The sequence below is a fragment of the Rhinolophus ferrumequinum genome, chromosome 2 (assembly GCF_004115265.2).
Source record: "Rhinolophus ferrumequinum isolate MPI-CBG mRhiFer1 chromosome 2, mRhiFer1_v1.p, whole genome shotgun sequence".
In the NCBI taxonomy this organism is placed as follows: Eukaryota; Metazoa; Chordata; class Mammalia; order Chiroptera; family Rhinolophidae; genus Rhinolophus; species Rhinolophus ferrumequinum.
Genome location: NC_046285.1, coordinates 102,139,477 through 102,160,084, shown reverse-complemented (window position 1 = coordinate 102,160,084; position 20,608 = coordinate 102,139,477). Strand labels below are relative to the sequence as shown.

The 20,608-nt window shown below is 43.4% G+C and overlaps 1 protein-coding gene across 5 annotated transcripts in view; it reads left to right on the top strand.

Annotated features, from left to right (window-relative positions):
• The window catches only part of HLCS (holocarboxylase synthetase), a 213,925-nt gene that overhangs the window by 43,166 nt on the left and 150,151 nt on the right, over window positions 1–20,608 (top strand). For all 5 annotated transcript variants that reach the window (XM_033127384.1, XM_033127412.1, XM_033127403.1 and 2 more), the window contains exon 6: window positions 15,736–16,007. In XM_033127384.1, the coding sequence (XP_032983275.1) occupies window positions 15,736–16,007 (272 nt within the window). The remainder of the gene's footprint in view (window positions 1–15,735; window positions 16,008–20,608) is intronic.

Below are 20,608 nucleotides of genomic sequence, written 5' to 3'. Positions count from 1 at the left end.
CCGTGTCGGTTCAGGAATGCCGGGGTCGGAGACCTGAACACTGTTCAATCAATGTCGTCCTTCAGTTTTCGGGGATGTGAATTATCATTGGGGGAGAGGCCACATTGTCTTTCCATTCATGCTAATAATTTGGGAGTGCTGCTCCGAGAATTGGGCCGTCCTGAAAAAATGTTTACCGTGTTTCGGGGTTTCAAGACTGACAGGCAATTTGTGGACCCGCATGGTGTGAAATGCCTGTTTCCCCTGCCTGGGCGGGTACCAGGCTGGTGGTGTGGCCGTGCCGGTCTCAGCAGTGGGCTGGGTCAGTCCAGGTGGAGGTTTCTGTGGCTTCCTCGTGAAAGCAGGCCAGCATGGCAGCAGGAAAACTCAGCCCAGGTCAGTCCGTCTGTCTGTCCACCATTCTGTTTCTCTTGGAGACAGGAAGAGAATGCAAATCATTTTCTGAGTTTTATTCTTGTTTCGGGCCCCCCATAGCTGCCTCTCAGTAGGTGCATCTATCCAGGAGCTGCTGTGCCGACTGTGGCCACACACAGCCTGCCAGGTACTGTACGTTTTTAGTCGCTTCAGCACGAACCCACTGCTTGTGTTGGAGTTTTCTTTCTGAAATTTTCCTTAGGCTTCAGTTTAATAGTGTGATCAGTGGAAGAGACATTGGAGTTACAGGCTATAATTTCGGTTCTTGGAGATACTCTTCCTCAGGAAAAATTCTAGAGGTCAAACTCTATTTGATCAATTGAGGAACATGGATTTAAATGAAAACAGCTTAGTCTTTAGAGCATTGGTTTTAATGGATATATTTTAATGGTATTTGAGTCTTTACAATTTTAACATGTGAATTAAAAATATATACATTCACATGTTTGTTTTAACTAAACCTTCAAGAAAACGCTGTAGGATCGCTGAAATAGAACCTTCCTCTGGGGAGAGGTTTTTTTCCCCATTTGCCGCCAAGGATGAGGAAGACTCAGGGTATAATATCTAGAGATTTCTGTTAAAAAAGGAAATCCACTCTCCCACTGACACATGGAAATGGATAACATAATTTTGTTGTATGGGTGGAAGATCTGTGTGTCTCCTGTGTCTGTCAGTCCAAGTGTGGGGAGATAGGGATTATGGGTGAAGAGATAAATTACCTTAGCACCCACACCCCAAGATTTAAATTCAAATTCTAAATAAAATCCTGTGACGCTGAACTGGCATGGACTATCATCAGTCAACGGGATTGCCAGATTTGAAATGGACGCAGCACCGAACTGTTTGTCAGTCTCTCAAACCACATGTCTTTCCCGAGCCCTGAACTGTAAAAACATTTAGTTTACACCTACTTGCCTCCTGCAGGCAAAGTAAAAGTTTGATAAATTAAAATTAAAAGTGAATATTCTTCTTAGAAAACTTGTACAGCTTTGATTCCCAGTGTCATAGGAAAGCATTTGACAAGTTGTTTTCTTGTCTTTGAGCAAAGCTGGTCCTACATACAGCAGTTATTACAATGATTGAATGAAACCACCACTAATCCTCCTTTCCTGTTTTTAATGTCAGTAAATACGGAAATATGTCTTTTAAAAGAAAACATTAAACTGTGGTTTCCTAAATTGAAAAAATGATGGTTCATTTTGGGGAGGTGGGAATGGGAAACATCCAGGCTCTTTCAGCCTAGAGTTGCCTGGGCTATTACTCGAGTGTTGCTTTCCCATAGTCAGCCTCGCTATACATGACGATTTATGTTTTTATTTGACTGTTTAGTCCATAAAATGCTCTAAAGGTCCAAGGTCTGTAATTTTGAAGCATTCTCTTCTTTGTGTGTATTTTCCTTCCGTGATGGTGGGATTAGGTGTGGACTCAGGTTGGCCAAATGGGCTCGTCACAGAAGATGGCTTTTTAAAGGACAGCCCACTGCCACTGAATTCTCATTACCAAACCATCTCTATTCTCGTGGGGGAAGGTAGATGAGATGACCTTTCACATCTTTTCCAGCCTCTGCAGTATTTATGCTGGTCCCAGAAAAGCAATTAGATGCAAAAAAAAAAAAAAAAAAAAAAAGAGAGAGAACCAAACAAACAAAAATATCGAACAATTTTTTTTTTTTTTTTACTTTTTAAATAGTTCCTTTGGATTCTTTTTTTTTTTTTTTTAAGAATCTCTGATTATAACCATTTTCATCTTTATGCTGGAACCATTTGAAATCATTAGTTCCTTTTCCCAGTTAATTTAAGCACAATGAAGAAAGTTTTACTTTCTGCTTTATTTTATTTATTTCAGGCTCTTTCGCAAATAAATTTTCCCCGTTAAGAATTATCAGTGCAATGCATAACAGACTCAGAGTTACAAACAAGTTGCGATTTCAAAGTTTGTGTGCTACATTGGCTGTTTTAAAAACACAGCGCCCCTTATTTATGTCAGTAGGCTTTTCCCACCAGCTCACGTATGTTTTCATGCTCCGTAATGCAATTCACTCACGGCATACATACACCGTGCAGTACAGTTTCTGACAGATTCGGGCTTGCGGATCACACATGCAGTGGGAGATCCCGGAACATCTCTTGCTGCTTCTCCAGGATGGGACTCAGAATTTAACACCTATATTTCACACATTGCTCGCAAACAGTCGTGTTGGACACCTAGCAATACTGTAGTATATGTGCCCTCATGGAGAATTAATGAATTTGCATTGGTAGGTTAATACTTTTCTTATATTTAGGAAAACATTTTTTATTCTTTCGTAGTAACTGTTGAACTGTACACACAAGTGAACGAAAATGTTTCGTAGGAAATTTCAAATATACAAAAGATAGAAACAGAATGATGTCATGAACCCCTGTGTACTCATTGCCCTGCTTCATAGTTTTCCATTCTGGCCTTATTTCAACTATTCCTACCCACTCCTCTTTTCTGTATTATTTTGAAGCAAATCTCAGATCAGATCTTCCATCTGTAAATATTTTAGTATGTGTCTCTAAAAGATAAGAGCGCTGTTTAAAAACATAACCCAAATACCACTCTCACACCTAAAAGAAAACAATTCCCTCATACAGTCTCTCACCCAGTCAGAGTTCCAGTTTCTAATCAGGCATATTTAAAGATGGGCTGTATCATCCGTGCGTTGTGTGTACGTGTCCGTCCCTTTATAAAAGTGCAAGAAGGAAGCATTGTAACTTTTGGGGGGAAGTGATTTGGAAAGTTGATTTCTGTGCCTCCTTTGAAATGCCATATTTTCCCTCCCGATGTTTGGCTATTCTGAAAATAGCAACAAATAACCATGTGTAAGAACATGCAAAACACACCCTGCACGTTGAAGTTTTGTCCTGACTCTCGCCCATGTAGAGCCAAACCTGAGTTCCTCGCCCTCCCTTCTCCACATGCACAGCCCTGGGTTTCTGTAGCAGAGGCGGGATTGATTTTTGCTCCGTATATGCTTTCGGTTCGGGTTGATGTTTAGCCTTTGACCCAGCCACTTTCTTACAATAAACAGTTTGTTGATGAGAGCAGCTGCCCAGAAGATTGTTTCCAGATTGTTCTTGTGGCTGAGGACAGAGTGCACCTTAACGAAGAAGTTGGCTTGAAGCTGCGGCTTCTCCTTGTGGTTGTCTGCCTTGAAACCAACTGTCAGCCTCTGAACATTCTTCTATTTATATCCCGTGAAATGGCGTGAACCTGTGGCACTAGAAATCAGGCCTCACGGTCTTCACTGTTTTATTTTATTCCCTGAGTGAATGATAGCGGCATTTTCTAGAAGTGCCTGCCATATGGTGCAGTCTTGACTGTTTGATTTTGTTCTCTGAATGAGTGGTAGCAGCATTTTCTAGAAGTTTCTGCCATATTCCTTATATGGCAGTGGGCTTTCCCAGCATTTGGTATGTGTCTGGTGGAGCTGTGTGGGGAGGTCAACAAAACATGCTTTATTTTGTGTAGGAATCCAGGCTCCTTGAATATTTAAAGGTTTTCTACACAATTAAGGAACAAAGCACTTTCAAACTAAGGTAAGTATTATCCGCTTTGTATTATAATCTTGCCCTTTTAAAATAAATTTTATGGTTTTGAAAGACAGTACTGCTTTTTTTTTTTTAATGCAAAAGACAGGTACCCTAATGACTCGGTATTTATGTGATTCAAAGGTGCATCGTAGTTTGGATTTTTGCTGCTTCCCTAGTCACCCCCCAGCTGTTACCTAGAATGGCCTGTCTGCTTGCAGCAACCTTCATTAAGTCAAGGTCAGAACTTTCAGCATCAGAGCCAACACTTTTTACTAAACTGGCCACCAGGGGCTGCTGTCAGAATGGTGAGGCTGAGCTCACCTCCCCAGAGGCAAGTTTACTTTTTCTACAACCAGTAAATTTTGTTAAGCTACCAATCCTGGTTTCAAACCCCAGGTCTCACTCCACAGCTCCAGTCACCAAGCATGCTCATGGCTCTATTCCTTGCAGCCAGGTATTACGTAGAACCTGGAGACAATTCAAGACCTAAGATTAAGACTTGTGTGTTTTTCATTCAGTGCCAATAAGCTGTTATTAATACACTGATTCCACACATACTGAAAAGCTTCATGAAACGCACTGGGGTTTGTGCTTGGGGAAAGTACTTCCTGCGTTTGGACTATTCAGCATCCGGGCCTCTGGAGGAACGGCCCTTGGTGATCCAAATCAGGGTTTTCGGGGAGGTTTTCTTGCCTGCAGTGGCCTTAGCAACCCTCTCCGAATGCAGACAGCACAAAGGGTCATGCTGAACTGAGATGTGAAACGCTAAAAGGTGTTCTGGGTGGTTTTGTTTTTTGATATATATACAGAGGGTGCCAAAAAATGTACACACATATTAAGAAAGGAAAACTGTATTAATTGTAATATTCAATATATATCGATAACAAAAGATGAATACAAGTCACGTTTGACTTCTGCAATTACAAGAGGTGCTCAAAGTGGTTGCCATCAGCGTCCAGACACTTCTGACTACGGCAACTACTGCTTGAGCAATGTTGACCAAAGTTTCCATGTGTATACATGTTTTGGTACCCCCGGTATATATTTTTTTTATTACAAAAACTGTGTCTTTGATGATTCCAGGATTAACAGCAGGACAAAAACCTACAGCGAAGGTCAGAGCTGGCAGGGGCCTTAGAGTTTCTGGAGCAAATCCCTTCATTTCCTCCCAACTTTTTATTAAAAAAAAAAAATTAAAAACTAAGAAAGGGTAAAAGAATAATACACAAACCCTACGTAACCTACACCTGGATTCACCCCTAGTTAACATTTTGCCGCAGTTTTATAAAGCGGGTTTGGTTTTAAAAGATGCATATGTTATTGCCTTTATGTAAAACACAAAGCATAGAACTCTCCGTGAGTTCTTCATGAGAGCATGAGCCTGCGGCAGTTTTGCTCCTATGAGTTGGCGGGAGAGTGGTGGTCGTGGTGGTTGTTTCCACGTGGCCCTGGGCTTGTTTATTTGAAGTCAAACCAGTAACCTGCTGGTTTGTAATGGTTCTGGATGGCTGGTCATCACCCTCCCAGTGTGTGGGGGCATCCGGTCTTCCCATCGGCCAGCACGTATACAATTCTGACAGTACAATATATTTTAGAAGTCCTTAGACTATAGCACACAACACATCTTAGAACCATATGCTATGAGGACAACTAGTTGATCTTTTATCCCCAACAAAGGGCTTCTACCCCGATTGACGAAAATCTCACCGATGCTCACGTCACCAGTTACAGGATTTACAATTTTTCTTTCAACTTTCTAACCCACGTCTTGTGACTTGGAACCTTAGATCTGATTGCTCTCTTCCTTAAGAATGTTTTTTTTTTTTTTTTTTTTTTTGCAGACTGTAAGTAGTGTACACAGGCTGTTGTATTATTTATGTATCTGTCTGCCCCATTCAACTGTAATTCAAGATCACTGGCAGGCCAGGACCATATGTTGTTAATCTTTGTATCACTTTTCCAGTTTTTTGCCCATAGTAGGCATTTAGTGAGGGCATTTTTGTTTGGACACTTACAAAGCGTTTGGCTTTTCCCATTAATGTGTTGTGAAACGCTTCCTCCGCTCCTGTGTCTGAGAGACGTGAGGGGCCTCGGGGGACAGGCCGCAGTCGGTGGCCCACCCAGTTCGCACTGGCTGCCGGTCCGGCTCACTCACTCACCCTTTATTCAGGTACAATGGGGATTTGGTCAACAACCATGTTAAACAGTTGAAAAGAATCAGCTGTTGATGTGCCTGTGGAAAACTGACAAGATGGAGTGTCAGGAGAAAGTGGGAAGAGTTTTATCTTTTAGTAACGTGCTTTGCAGTTTGGAAACTCTACCCACGGCCTGCTGGTCAGTCAGCTGCGCCCGTAAGCACGCAGTCCTTTCTGTACTTTCTGAAACGCAGGCTTCTCAGACCCTCTCCTTGGAATGCTTGATGTAGGTCTGCCCTCTTTTTGCACTTAAGCTCCTCCCCGGCCCCCCACCAATGTGGGATTCCCTGGTAGTCTCAGAATTTTCCAGAGTGTCATGGTGCTGGCCCGTTGAACAAATGAACCTTTGCTAAAATAACTGGACTAGATAGAAAGCTCTCGGCTTTCTCCGAATCCTCTTCAAACTGGCTCCTTGTTTCTTTTCAGGTAACATGTATACTTTAATATTGGAACCCTAGAGGTGGTGTTCTTCTGGTTTTAACCAAGAATTAAACATTTGGGGCTAAACATTGAATCTTGAAGCTGACTTCTGAATGTTAAATAAAAGAAAGAGAGGATGTTCCAGTTTTCTCGTTTGAAAACTGAAGCCACCAAGGCCCGGAACAGGCAGCGCCTCCCAGCTGGTAGGTAGCAGAGCTGGTGACCTGAATCTGAGCTGGGGTCTCCTGTCCCCCCACAGCTCTCCAGAGGGTCAAGGCCAGGCTAACAAATGAGGGGCAAATAGTTTAGGACGGTGGGGCCTTGTGACGTCCTCAAAATCCGTGCCAGCCTGGCGCTCCAGGCCTGCTGCCCGCTCAGCATGGTGGTGGTGTGGACATGCACGTCTGTGCATGTGCGTGTGTGCACACGTGTTTGTGCACGTGTCAGCCTGGCTGGGACGCGCCACCCCAGGGCGAGCCCCCCGGTGTCCCGCTCGCAGCCGGTCTCACAACGCAGAGCCTTCTTGGCTTCCCACGCCACGTCAGGAGCCTGTTTGTGTTGGCCTGGGACAAATGGCGGGCGTTTTACACAGGCAGCCTTAATGAAGGCTCTGGAGACTTCTACGGATGTTGAACCCAAACCCCCAAGCCCCGTCGGTGGAAGTTAGCGCCTCTCCTGGAGAAGCCATGGTGGAGCCCCGACCCGTAAAGCCTCCCTTTCTTTTAGTGCCGTCCATGGCTTTCTTTTGGTCTCCACACTTGCAGAATAGATTTCACCTCTAAAACGAGCCCATTTGGCCCAGCGGAGGTGTGATGCCTATAAAACCAGCCTTGTTAGAAATGACTTATTCATTACCTCTGTTTTATGGGTCCACCCAGCCTTTTGTGCTCTTTCGCTAGTTGGCAGGTAACAAAAAATGCAGTAAATCCATGGCCTTTCAGAGCCTCAGCCTGAGCGATACCTTTACATAATAAAAGGAATACAGTTTAACAGACGTTTATTGAGTGCCTACTCTGTCCCAGGCATGGGGACCTACAAATGACTGTGACGAGTTCAGCTTGTGAGGAGCTCCTGTTCGTCAGAGTTACATACCATCTGCTGTAAATCCTTCGGAGCTGCAGTGGTCACCAGTGAGGACCAGGACGTGTAGAAATTCATGCCCTGGTGCCTCAGGGCTGGCCTGTGAGAGGCAGCCATGCCTTGGGCGCTCTCCCAGCAGGTGTGCTGGCCGCTGTCCAGGTTACCCGTCCCCTTGTTCTCTGCCCCTTCCTGGGCTATGGTTGCTCTCGGCCACAAGGTTGCACTGGCAGGAAGTGAGAAAGGTGGACCGATTTCTTCTTTGCTCTGCCCTCCGGGCTTACGGCCCCTATGGGTGGCTCTGTCCTCTTGCACCTTGAGGCCTCTGGCTGGTCCAGGTGCTTCCCCATCTCTGCTCTTTGACTCTCCTAATTCTGCTCCTAACTCCCTTACGTAGCCCTTCCGTTGAATCTTGTTGAATATGCCATCTTTCTGGCTGACACCAGAGAGTGGCGAGTGGAAACTCACCTAAGTGATGCAACTTTGTGTCTCTGTGAAAATGTCCCCTTACAGGCTTGCCTAAGTAGACACAAATATTTGGTTAATGATAGACCCAAGCTTCAAATTTAAGTGTCTCTTACCAGACGCTCTACTCCCTCCCCTGCCCGCGCCCCTTCTCCCTCCCACCCCTCCCCAGCTCCAAGCCACACATCTATTTTATCACTATTTCATAGTTGCGACGTATATTGAGTTTATATTTTTATTTGTGATGCCTCTGGCGTTTTGATGACAGTAAGCCGATATTTGCTACATTGCTTCCTTCTGGGTTAGGTCTTCCTGCCGAGAACTGTGGGATAGGAATGAGAGCGAGGATTTGGCAGCTGGACAGATTGGGTTTCGTGGGTTCCAGTCCCAGCTCTGACTCCCTGGGTGGTGTGGGCACCATCATGCCTTTGGAGGCCCTCTTTTCTCCGGGTGGATGGTGCTCTAGGCCAGACGTGTTCTCGCTGAGTGAGGGGTGGGCTCTGGGGCTGGAAGCACCCAGCACAGCACCCCACGTGGAGTGGTGTGCAGCACATGGCAGTTTTCATACCACAGACCTGGTCTACTGTCTGATGAAAGCGAACTTAACGTCACTTAGCAAGAGTCATTGCCAATCCCTCCTCCGGCTCGGTGGAAAGTCACGTGGGGAAAGACTTGTTCTGAGAAGTCACGTGAGTGGCCTCTCTTGGTGATTTGCAGGTTAGGCAAGGAGGAACCCTGAGGAAAGCATAGTAAGACCCCTGGGGGTGCTACACTGGCTGCCCCTCCATTTCCTCTGTGTATGTAGGGCGATTTGACAAGGGTCAGTGGACTGATTGCAAGAGGACAGGGAGCTTCTGGGAGAAAAGGGGTTTAGAACTTGACCCTTTCTCTCTCTCTTTTTAAAAAAATTGTGGTAAAATACATGTAACATAAAGTTTGCTATTTTAATCATTTTTAAGTGTACAATTCAATGGTGTTAATTTCATTCACAATCATATGTGAATTATCTATTTCCAAAACTTTCATTTCCATTAATAGAGACACTGTACACATTAATCAATAACTCCCCATTTTTCTCTGTTTTTCTCTGCCCCCAGCCCCTGGAAACCTCTGTTCTACTTTCTGTTTCTATGAATATGCCTATTGTAGAGACCTCATATAAGTGGAATCAGACAGTATGTGTCTGGCCTGTTGCACTTAGCATGATGTTTTCGAGCTCCATTCATATGGTAGCATTTATCAGAACTTTATTCCTTTTTATGGTTGAAGAATCCATCCTGCAGATATACCATATGTTGTTTATCCATTCACCTGTCCACACCTGCGCTGTTTCCACCTTTCGGCTGTTGTGAACGATGATGCTATGACGTGAGTGTGTGTGGATCTGCTCGAGTCCCTGCTTTCAGTTCTTTTGGGTACATTCCTGGGACTTGCTGGGTCCTGTGTTCATTCTCTGTTTAACTTCTTGAGGAATTGCCAAATTGGACCCCTGCTATTTGGAGAGGCACTAGAGTCACTCCGATGAGTTAAGCTAGACCTAACTGGGAAGAAATATCATCAAGGGCCCCACGGGAAGTCTGGCTGGTTGGTGCCAGACTTGCTATCAGGGCCCAGATGAGTGGCGTCCAACCTGGATGCCCAGGGGCGGAAGAGGTGGGTGGCACACAGGAGTCCAGCCGGAGAGTGTGTCCCCAGGTAATGAGGGCAGTGCTCCTGGGCCCCAGCCAGTTACTGCCATGTGGGAAGGAGTTTTCATTTCTCCAAAAGCAGCAAGAAATTTGATGTGAAATGTCCTAATTTTTAAGTGTTACAACTAATTCCAAATAGGTAGGCCAATTAAAACATGTCCCTGGGTTCATTTTGGCCCATGGGTATCTGTTGGTGATGGTTGACCCATCGGGATGGACTGGTTTCAGCAGTGTGTCCCTGAGGCTAGAAGCCCACCCGGGTGCATTCGTGTTTGGGTGACAGTGCTTGGGATGGGTGGCTCAGTGTATTAGGGGAAGCAGGAAGGCGGGGGCCATGGGCGCCCAGGCTGGGATGCAGTGTGGTCAAAGGGGGAATCCGGACTGGTCAGACTGCAGTGGGCCCAGCGGGGCTGCGACGGAAGCATCGGCCCATGCAGGGGACAGTCGGATGAGGAGGCGCACACCCCAGATCCCGCCTGGCGCTGTGCTCTGCTCCGTCCTGATGCTTGGACTAAAGGCATCAGGACACCTGAGCGATCCCCACCCTAAGAGAGGTCAGTCCTGCCCTTTCCGGAGCATCACCTTTTGATTATAAAGATCAGTGAGGCTGTGTGTCCTTATCACGTGTGTGAAGACACTGAGTCAACGTGAAATGGGCTGTGAATATTTTGTTTGTAAAATACCCGTCGTGAGAAAGGGGTTGTTTCAGCCATGAGAGTAGAAGAGTGTCTACTCCTGTTTCCTTGAGAATGTTTAACTGAGAGTGAGACACCCATAAAAACAGCTTGTATTCCATGTCTCTGTGGATTCATTTTCTGATTTATACACTTGTGGTTGCCTAGCAACTTACAATGTTATGACTGAAGCACAACTAATCTGATTATTTACAATGAGGCAAATGTGTCTCTGAGATAGAAAACCTTTATGGGATAAGATCAGTGATTTGGTGTTTCTTGGGAAGAGGAGGACCAAATCACACATCAGAGATGGTAACACATAGTTTGACTCCAACACTGGATCAGAGCTACGGCTATGTGGTACCTAGTATTGAATCTTGTGACATGGGCTTACCTAGGAGATGAGACGAGTGACAGGGTGGAATGGCCCTCATGTGACGGGACAGAGCCTGCTGGATGTCTCTGATCTTACTTGTACTCCCTGTCGCACATGTTACAATATGTTAGCTAACCCTAGAGCAGCCACGGCTGTGTATTTGCACCAAATGTAAATTTAAGCATTCATTTCTTCAGGAGTTGGGATATGGGTGTTCTTTTGGACATAAGTGAACAGAGTGTCGTGGACTTTAGTTATTGTTCAGTGTTGCACAAGCTTCTTGCTATTTGCATGTCTTAAAAAATCAGTATTAGGTATGATTTATATTTGGTGTAGAGTTTGATAAACATATACGCCCCTGAGTAGCCACCATCAAAATCAGGACAGAGAACATTTCTAATATCTCACAAGACTCCCTTCTTCTCTTTCTCTGTCAGTCCTCGTCGACTCTCCCACCCCAAGCCCAGCCTCAGGCAATCACTGACCTGCGTTCTCCTATTGTCCATTAGATTGGTCTTTTCTGGACTTGCATCTAAATTGAGTCATACAGTATATACTCTTCTGTGTCTACTTTTTGTTTTAATCAGTATTGTGTTTTTGAGATTCATCCATGTTGTTGCATATACTGTGTTTCCCTGAAAATAAGACCTAGCTGGCCAATCAGCTCTAATGTGTCTTTTGGAGCAAAAATTAATATAAGACCCAGTCTTATTTTACTATAAGACTCTGTATTATATAATATAATATTTATATAATATAATATAATATTATGTAATATAATATAATGTAATACCGGGCTTTATATTAATTTTTGCTCCAAAAGATACATTAGAGCTGATTGTCTGGCTGGGTCTTATTTTCGGGGAAACCCAGTATGAGTCATTCATTCTTTTTTATTCCTGAATCCTGTCCCATTGTGTGGATATGCTATACATATTTATCCACTCACCTGTTAGTGGACGTTTGGGCGGTTTGCTTTTGTTTTTGGGCTATTATGAGTAAAGTTGCTATGACCATTCGTGTACAAATCTTTGTGTGGACGTGTGTTTTTATTTTGCTCGAGTAAATATCTAGGAATAGAATTTCTGGATCATATGGCAAGTGTATGTTTAATTTGATAAGAAACTGCCAGTTTTCCAAAATTATTGTACCATTTTATATCCCCACCAAGAGTTCTAGTTACGTCACATTATTTGCCAACACTAGATATTGTCAGAAATCAAAATTTTAACCATTCTAGCAGGTGTGTAATGGTATCTCATTGTCATTTTAATTTGTGTTTCCCGGGTGACAAATGATGCCGAGTATTTTCTCATGTGCTCACTGGCCATCTGATGGTTTCGTTTGGGTAGTGTCTGTTCAAACCTTTTCAAACAGACAGTTGAATTGTTTGTTTTCTTATAATTCTGTTTTAAGAATTCTTTTTATCTAACAAAAAGTCCTTTGTTAGATATCTGAGCGTGCTGAGAGCAGTTTCTCTCACATACACCCAACTACAAGAGTATGACAAGTGTTAAGAAAATTCACTCAAAAAATTCACATATACACTTCCCTTCGGCGAAGTGGGTCAAAGTCCTTTGTTAGATATATGAGTGTGCTGAGAGCAGTTTCTCTCACTCTATTGTTTGTCTTCATTTTTCTTAACATTATCTCTTGAAGAGTAGCAGTTCTTAATTTTTTTTTGAGGTTCAGTTTATCATTTTTTTCTTTTATGGTTCATACTCCTTTTATTCTAACTGAGAAAAGCTTTATTCCAAGGTCAGAAAGTTTTTCTCCAACATTTTATTTTAGAAGTTTCATAGTTTTACATTTAGGTCTATGATTCATTTCAAGTTAATTTTTATATACATTCAAAGTAAGGGTGAACGGTGGTGGTGGTGGTTTTTTCCATATGAATGTGCAATTGTTTCAGCACTATGTATTGAAAAGATGATCCTCTTTGCAAGTGAATTGCCTTGGCACTTTTGTTGCAAATCAGTGGGACATATACGTGTGGCCGTATTTGTGGGCATTATTCTATTTCAGTAATCTATATGTGTGTATGCCAATACCATACTGTCTTGATTATTGCAATTTTATAATAAGTCTTGAAATCAGGTAATGTAAGTCTTCCAACTTTTTTCTTCCCAAAATTGTTTTGGTCATTCTAGGTCTTTTCTATTACTATATGAGTTTTAGAATCAGCTTATCAATTTCTACAAAAAAAAAAAAAAAAGCCTGCTAGGATTTTGATTGGGATTGCATTGACTCCCAGTTTGGAGAAGAATTGACATCTTGACAATATTTGGTCTTCTGATCCATGAACGTGGTATATCTCTTCAATTATTTAGCACTTCTTTAATTTTTAATTCAGTAGTGTTTTGTAGTTTTCAGTGTACGTTTTGTTTAATTTATTCCTAAGTGTTTCAGATCTATTAAAATGGTATTTTCAAATAATTCAGACTCCAAATATTCATGGGTGGTGTATAGAAATACACCAATTTTTGTGTATATAGAAATACACCCAATTTTTGTATATTGACCTTGTAGTTTGCAACCTTGCAAAACTCACTTACTAGTCCTGGTACTTTTTTAGTAGATTCCTTGGGGTTTTCACGTTGTGTGCAACATGTCCCAATTAGAAACAAAGGGACAGTCACCTTTCTTGAAAATGACTAGCGTTTCCCTAGTGCTGTGGCTAACTCAGAAGGGCTATGTGACTATAAAACACTCAGTTTTTGGTCCCACCTAAATTGTACTTAATTAGCCTGAAATCTTAGAGAAAGGTAAATACTAAATTCTTGAAGTTCAAATGTTAAAAAACACAACATTAATTAGAAGGTTTTTATGAATTTCGTTGGGGTGGAATTTAATAGCAGTTGATTTGTTTCCAAAAAGACTGATTTGGCTTCAAAGATTTCAGATTTCTTTTTGATGCTTATGTATCCGTATCAAGACCATCTCTTATTGTTGGCATTTTAGGGGCTTTACCTCTTGATATGCATACATACATGTACATATGTTACTTGTGGAGTTTTCTTGGTAAAGAATTTGACATGCATTTATATGGTGAATGCTTATTAATCATGCACTATTTGCCAGACCTGGCGGCTGGTGCCATGGATACAGTTGGGAACAAGACAGGAACATGCATTCGCTGATTTCATGGAGCTTGCATTGTAGCGAGATAGTGGGGCCATTGGATAAATGGTTAAACACATTACAGAATTACAATTTGATAAGTGCTATAAAGCCATTAAGAGTTTATGAAAGAGAGTCCTAACCCAGACTGGGACAGGCTGTGGTCAGAGAAGTCTGCCCTAAAGAAGTGACATTTTAGCTATGTTCTGGTAGTTGGGTTCAAAGACTGAGGTAGATCTGGGGCGGGGGTTAGGTAATACTCCTTACGTCAGCCCCATTTGCCTTGATAGATATGATGCAAACTTTTTTCTTCAAGAGCATTTCTACACTTTCTTAGTGGTCATTAGTAGAGTAAACCGAAGAATCATGACTTGTTCCTTTTCCCTACATGTGTCATCAGCTACTGGTGTTGCTCTTTAGTCATTGTTGTACCTTGAGTGCATTTGAGAGGACGTGTCAGGCAGATTTGCATCACACAGGTAGGAATTCTGATATTGCTTGCAAATGTAATTTTATTCTCTTGTCCAGGGGTAACGGAGATGGGAGAGCCTAAATACTTCCCCTGTGTACTCAGTTTTACTTGATGGCTTAAAGTTGCATTTGACTATAGTGAATATAAATATTTAGGGAAATTATGTATAGTATACGGGTATATTTCTTAAGAGATTCCAGGTCTTATCTTTTTTTTTTTTTTTTTAATTGGGGAAGGGGAACAGGACTTTATTGGGGAACAGTGTGTACTTCCAGGACTTTTTCTTTTTTTTTCCCCAAGTCAAGCTGTTGTTCTTTCAGTCTTAGTTGTGGAGGGCGCAGCTCAGCTCCAGGTCCAGTTGCCATTGCTAGTTGCAGGGGGCACAGCCCACCATCCCTTGCGGGAGTCGAACCGGCAACCTTGTGGTTGAGAGAACGCACTCCAACCTACTGAGCCATCCGGGAGCTCAGCGGCAGCTCAGCTGAAGTTGCCATGTTCAATCTTAGTTGCAGGGGGTGGAGCCCACCATCCCTTGTGCAAGGAGTTGAACCGGCAACCTCGGGAGGAAGTTGCTGCCTCCCGGGAGGCTCCGACTCCTTGTAGTTTCAGGGGCAGGATAGCGAATGTGTTCTGGGTGCTGCGTAGATTCCACCTCCCCGACCTGGTCCCTCATTGGGGGCACAGAGAGCACAGCTTTTGGGCACCCCATTACTTTCCCTGAGTGAAAACATGTTTCTCCCTTGTTGGTGGCCAGTCAGTGGCTTGTGGTGACCAACTGGTCTTGACAGAGGAGGTGGAGGTCCTCCCCAGGATGAGGACAAATGCTCTGCTATCTTCGTGCTTTGTCTTCCATGAATGCTTTCACCTGGGTTTTCTTTTTTCCTTCCAGATAGGACAGTGAATTTCCTTGTGGGGCAAACGTATAAAGATACAAGTTTTCTGTAAAATACACAGAGCACTGGAGAATTACTAGTGAACTCTTGAGCTGGAGGGCACTTTCAAGAATTTAGGCTCTAATGTAGGATAGAAAGTAAAATGAGCTCTACTTATTTCCTTGGATCCTGGTTTCTGCAGTTTATTTTTATAGTATCAGCATGCTTAGCGTACTGTTGTCTACTGTGTAGTAGTTTCAATGTTTGGACTGCGTTAATCTGGCTTTTATTGGTCATGAATTATGAGGTACTTATATTACCAAAGTGGCATTTTAAGGAGAAGCTACCATCATCTACGTAATGCCAAATTACGACCTTTCCATGTCTTTCTTTATGACACAGGAAATCCGGGATCCTCTTATGCAGTGGCTAGGGAAACATGTGGGTCCTGAAGGAATAATAAAATCCAGCAAACTCTCCCTGAAGTTTGTTCCATCCTACACGTCTGAAATCGAAATCACCCCAACTACAGTACCTGTGGTGACTGACACGGACGCCTTCTCTTCAGAAAATTTCGACTTAGAGATCTACCGGCAAAATTTGCAGACAAGGCAACTTGGAAAAATACTGCTGTTTGCTGAAGTGGCATCGACCACCATGAATCTTCTGGATGGGTAAGCTCTGGACCTCCTCGGAGGAGCCCAGCTATCTTGAAGCTTTTCTCTGACCAGTGCTGGGGAGAAGGGCAGGCCGTACAGCGTAAGAGCTCTTAGACGCACTAGCAAGGTAGGAGTACCCCTTCCTGGAAGAGTTAAGATGTCGGAAGAGAAAGAAATGAAGTTCTTTGATCAAAGATTTGTGTTTTAGAGAATGGGCAGTTTTTGTGCCTGTCACGCTTTTTTTAATCAGTCCTTTCAGAATGTCCTCGGCTAAAAGAACGTTATGGGAAAAACCCATGTTTACCAGGTGGCGTCATTGTTCCAGATGTCACTTTTTTTCCGTGTGGTTAGAACCAGTGTTAAATATTTCGTTTAAGCTATTGTGCAGGGGCATCAGGAGAGCAAATCTGAACAACATGTGAGCTGTGTTATGTGGAAATAAGTTAGAGCTTTTTGCTTTGAAAACCTGTTTTGATGTGTTTCTATCCAGTACATTTTTTGAGCATCTGTAATCCCATTTGGATGTTCAAAACTTATTCTTGTTGTAATTTTTCCTTTTTATTCCTTCTGTTGCCTGGGCTTTGATTAAAGGTTAAAAAATGGAAAACAGATGGAAGAAATTTTTTAACTCCCAAATTAGTCAGTATTAATTAACACTCTTATGTTGAGATAGTTTAAAAAGTAGAGGTATAGAGGGAGTGAGTGTGAAAAGCATCTTCCCTCAACATGGGACTAAGATGTGAGGAATGTAACTTTACTCCCCAAAACTTGGATTTACAGTTTCTAGGCACTTTAACTCGTGGGACTGAACAAGTAGATGCATAACTCAACATATGGAAATATTTTGACCTTTCGTCTTTATAATTTCTGGAATTTAATAGTATGTTGATATAAAATGATGAGATAACTTTAGGATTTCTTGACTCTCCCACTGAAAGTCATGGAAATGGCACTTTCAGTGTGTATAGGATGTAGCAAAAGCATTTGTGTGGGGGAGTTGGCAAAGCAGCGGACTGGAGTAGGTAGGGGACTATAAGCCATGATAAGTGCTTTTGTGTTGTCATAGGAACTCTTTCCCCCTCGGTGTTCCCACCTCTCCTGCCTCCACACCTCTCCCTGCCAATCCCCCACTTTCCAATAGAGAAGAAGGAAAAAGCCCGTTTTTGTAGACAGAACGGTCATTTCTTGCTGGTACAAATCCTGTGATAGACTTTTGTTACTCGAGTGAACACTGTTATATCGAAGGGCGACCCCATTAAAATAACATTTTGTAAATGAAAAAATCAAGGCACGGCATTTAACACAAGATCTGGGGACACGAAATTCAGATAGAAAAACATTGGCACTTCCAGACCTGGTGGCTATTTCCGTGGTCCGAAGTGAAGACTATTTGATGTTGGCCAATCTTGAAACATGGGAACTGCGGCTCTGAGCTTGGGTGGTGGGCAGTGCGTTACTGAGAGGGAGGGGATAGCTGGGTGTCCTTACACCCTGGTGAGCCTGTGTTTAGGACGGAAAGCAGCGCCGTGTAAACACACTGCTTTAGTACCCTTGAGTATCAGTCAGCTCCTTTTTGATATGGAACTTCTTTTAAGAAATAAGATTCTGTCTTAAGCGACTTGGGTCTCTAAAAGTGTACAGCTGAGCTTGACCATAGTGGGGTTGGAACCTTTTGTAGGATGGAGAGTTTCTCTTATACGAAAGAGAAAAATATTTTAACTTTTCTGAGGGAGTTTGGGAATCTTTTCTGTTTGTCTTCTTGTCTGGTCTCTGCAGAGCACAGAGAGTGAAATGGCTTCGATGGTTAACGATGAACCCCTCTGTGGCACAGAGCACATATTGAATAAATAGTTGTTGCTCATCAGAACTTACCCGCAATGTCCTCTCCCACTGCGCACGTGGGTTCCTTTCTAACACCGAGGAGTAAAGCTCTCACTGCAACCTACTGAGAAGTCTCAGGGGAGCGGGGGCTGTAGCCTTTCTTAGGAGAAGGAATGTAGAGGTCACTTTGGTGCCAAAATGACCCAAAATTGTCCAGAAAGGGACCATGAGGTCAATAAATGAAACATATGGCTTATTTCTAAGAGTAAGACCGAAAACATTTCTCCGGCTAATATTCTAGTTGATCCTACATAAGCTATCCTTATGGAAACACAGAGCATTGTGATGGTAATAATAGTAGCTAGCATGTATTGAAAGCTTTTATCTTCCAGACACTGCTTTTATGTACTTTACTTGTACCGACTAATTTCATACATCATCTTTCAGTGCCTAGGGTCATCACTGGAACAGAGTCAAGCTCTGTCATCACACCCGTGTGTGGAATTGTTCCTGTTTTGGAATGTTTATAATCATTAGAGGGTACAACACATCAGTGGGCCAACGAGGCGAAGCGAGAAGAATTTTCCAAACCATGGACCGGGTTTGCTCCATGCTTGTTTCTCTCTTTACATCTATCGTTTCTGTGGCAACCGAATGGCTCTTTCCTAATGGACTGGAATAGAAGTGAAATTTAAATGAGGTATAGATCTTAACTGTAAGGTGTCTAAAATCCTTTGTCCTCCCCCCCGCCAGCTCCCACCCCCATGCCCTGAGGCAGAGTACCTGTGTGTTACGTGCAGTGGAGTTGGCTTCCACTCCTGGTGACTCTGCAAATGAGTGACGTGCATGATGTCCCCACTCCACAGCCCCGCTCGGCTCCTGTGGACTCACGCACATGGCTTCTTTCATGGAGTCACTCCATCTCATGTTTGGTCTTCCTCTTTTCCTGCTGCCTTCTATTTTTCCCAGCATTATTATTTTTTCCAAAGAACACTGCCTTCTCACGATGTGCCCCAAGAAGGACAGCTTCGGTTTTATCCTTGCTGCCTCTGGTGATATTTCAGGCTTCATGTCTCCAGCACCCATTTGTTCATCTTTTCTGGTAGTGCAGCTCTTCTCCAATACCGTATTTCAGGTTAATCGACTTAGATGCCAGTTGCTGACAGGGCCCCTCTCTTATCAAATCTGTATTCTTTTCCACTTAAGACTGGTTAGCTCTAGCCGAGATGGTTTCTCTTTCATTGAACTTTGCGTAGAGTGTCAAGAAGGATTGACGTTTTGAATTTTCAGAGCTATTTCCTATAGGGATGCAGCTTCTATCAGACACCTGGTTTCCCTCCCAAGCTACGGGCCTGGCTGTATGACAGCGGTTGTCAGTGGTGACCCTGGAGCCCTGTGTCTTCGCCAGCTGCCCCGCCCCCCAGATCCCCCTGCATTTTGAGGCCTTTTTCTTGTGGCCTGAAGTTCCTTGTGCACAAGATCTAAACCTTAGCTCAGCCCATTCAGGCACCAGTTTCTACGTCAGTTACGGTTAGGTTCAGCTGTGTGAGACAGAGGTCCTCAGCTTAAAGGGGCTTAAACATCAGAAAAGCGTATTTCTCTCCTGTAAAGGAGATTTTTCTCTTGTACATGACAGGGACTGAGATGGGTGGTCCAGGCCAGTGTGTGTCCCACAGTGTCAAGGACCCACTTGACACTGCCACCATCAGCAGGTGGTCCAAGAGGTGACCCAAGCATTTATGCTCTCGTTTTAGCCAGTAAGCAGGTGGAGCGGGTAAAGAAAGACATACCTCCATTCTTGATGGACTCTTTCTGATGGTTGCATGTGAATAACCATCAAAGATTTTGTCTGGGCAGAGTTTTCAGAAGTTGCTGAGGACATTGTTATTTGTATCTGGGCCAGAACCTAGTCATGTGACCATATCTACCCACCAAGAAGGCTAGGAAATCAATGAGGTCGTCATACTCGGCATCCATGAATCCTGCTGAACACTAGGGTTTTCGTACTAAGGAGGATATTATATAGCTATTACAGGACAATTGGACATCTTTGTCACAGACATGTACTTTCTATTTGTCAGACTGCTAAAAAAAAGTAGCTGGAGGCCTTTTCGTAGTGTACACATTTTGAGAGCCCCAATGTCTACAGGATTTAAAATCATAGGTGGAAATAATTATTTCACTGGTAACACTGGTTTTGTTTTACTGCTTGCCCTATGTCCTTGTAGGTATTTTTCTTATGTTACAGTAAATCTGGGAGGATTTGGAAATTTCTGTCCCGACAAATATTTTGGAGGATATCATATCTTCTTCTATGACTGCAAAGCCAGCTAAGCTATGCTGGCACTGAGGTAGACACTGAAAGCTTTCGTTGGGTCTCTGGGTGTGAGAGCAGGCTGGTGGTGAAGCCAGGAACCAGCACCACCTTCACCTCTGGCCCCCACCCTGTGAATGGGAAAGCTATGTCAGTGCTTCCTTAGAAGGGAAAGAGCTCTGGGGACAGCGAGGAGCAGAGGGAAAGCTGGGAGTTGCTTGCTGATAACTAAATCATGGCACTTGAAGGGCCCGTGGGTCCCCACCTCCAACAGTAAAAAGTGAAAACCACGTAAGTGAATGATGTTCCCCTCAGAGTCTGACTTGGCTGTTACCGTCACCCAGTTTGGTTGAAGACGTGATTTCACCTGTATCCCCTGCTCCCATCGTTTTCTCTCACATATATTTCTGACCATGAAATGCACTGTCTACTCGATTGTCAGGGTACCGCCTTTTGGATGTGGTGCTGATTTTGGTCGACT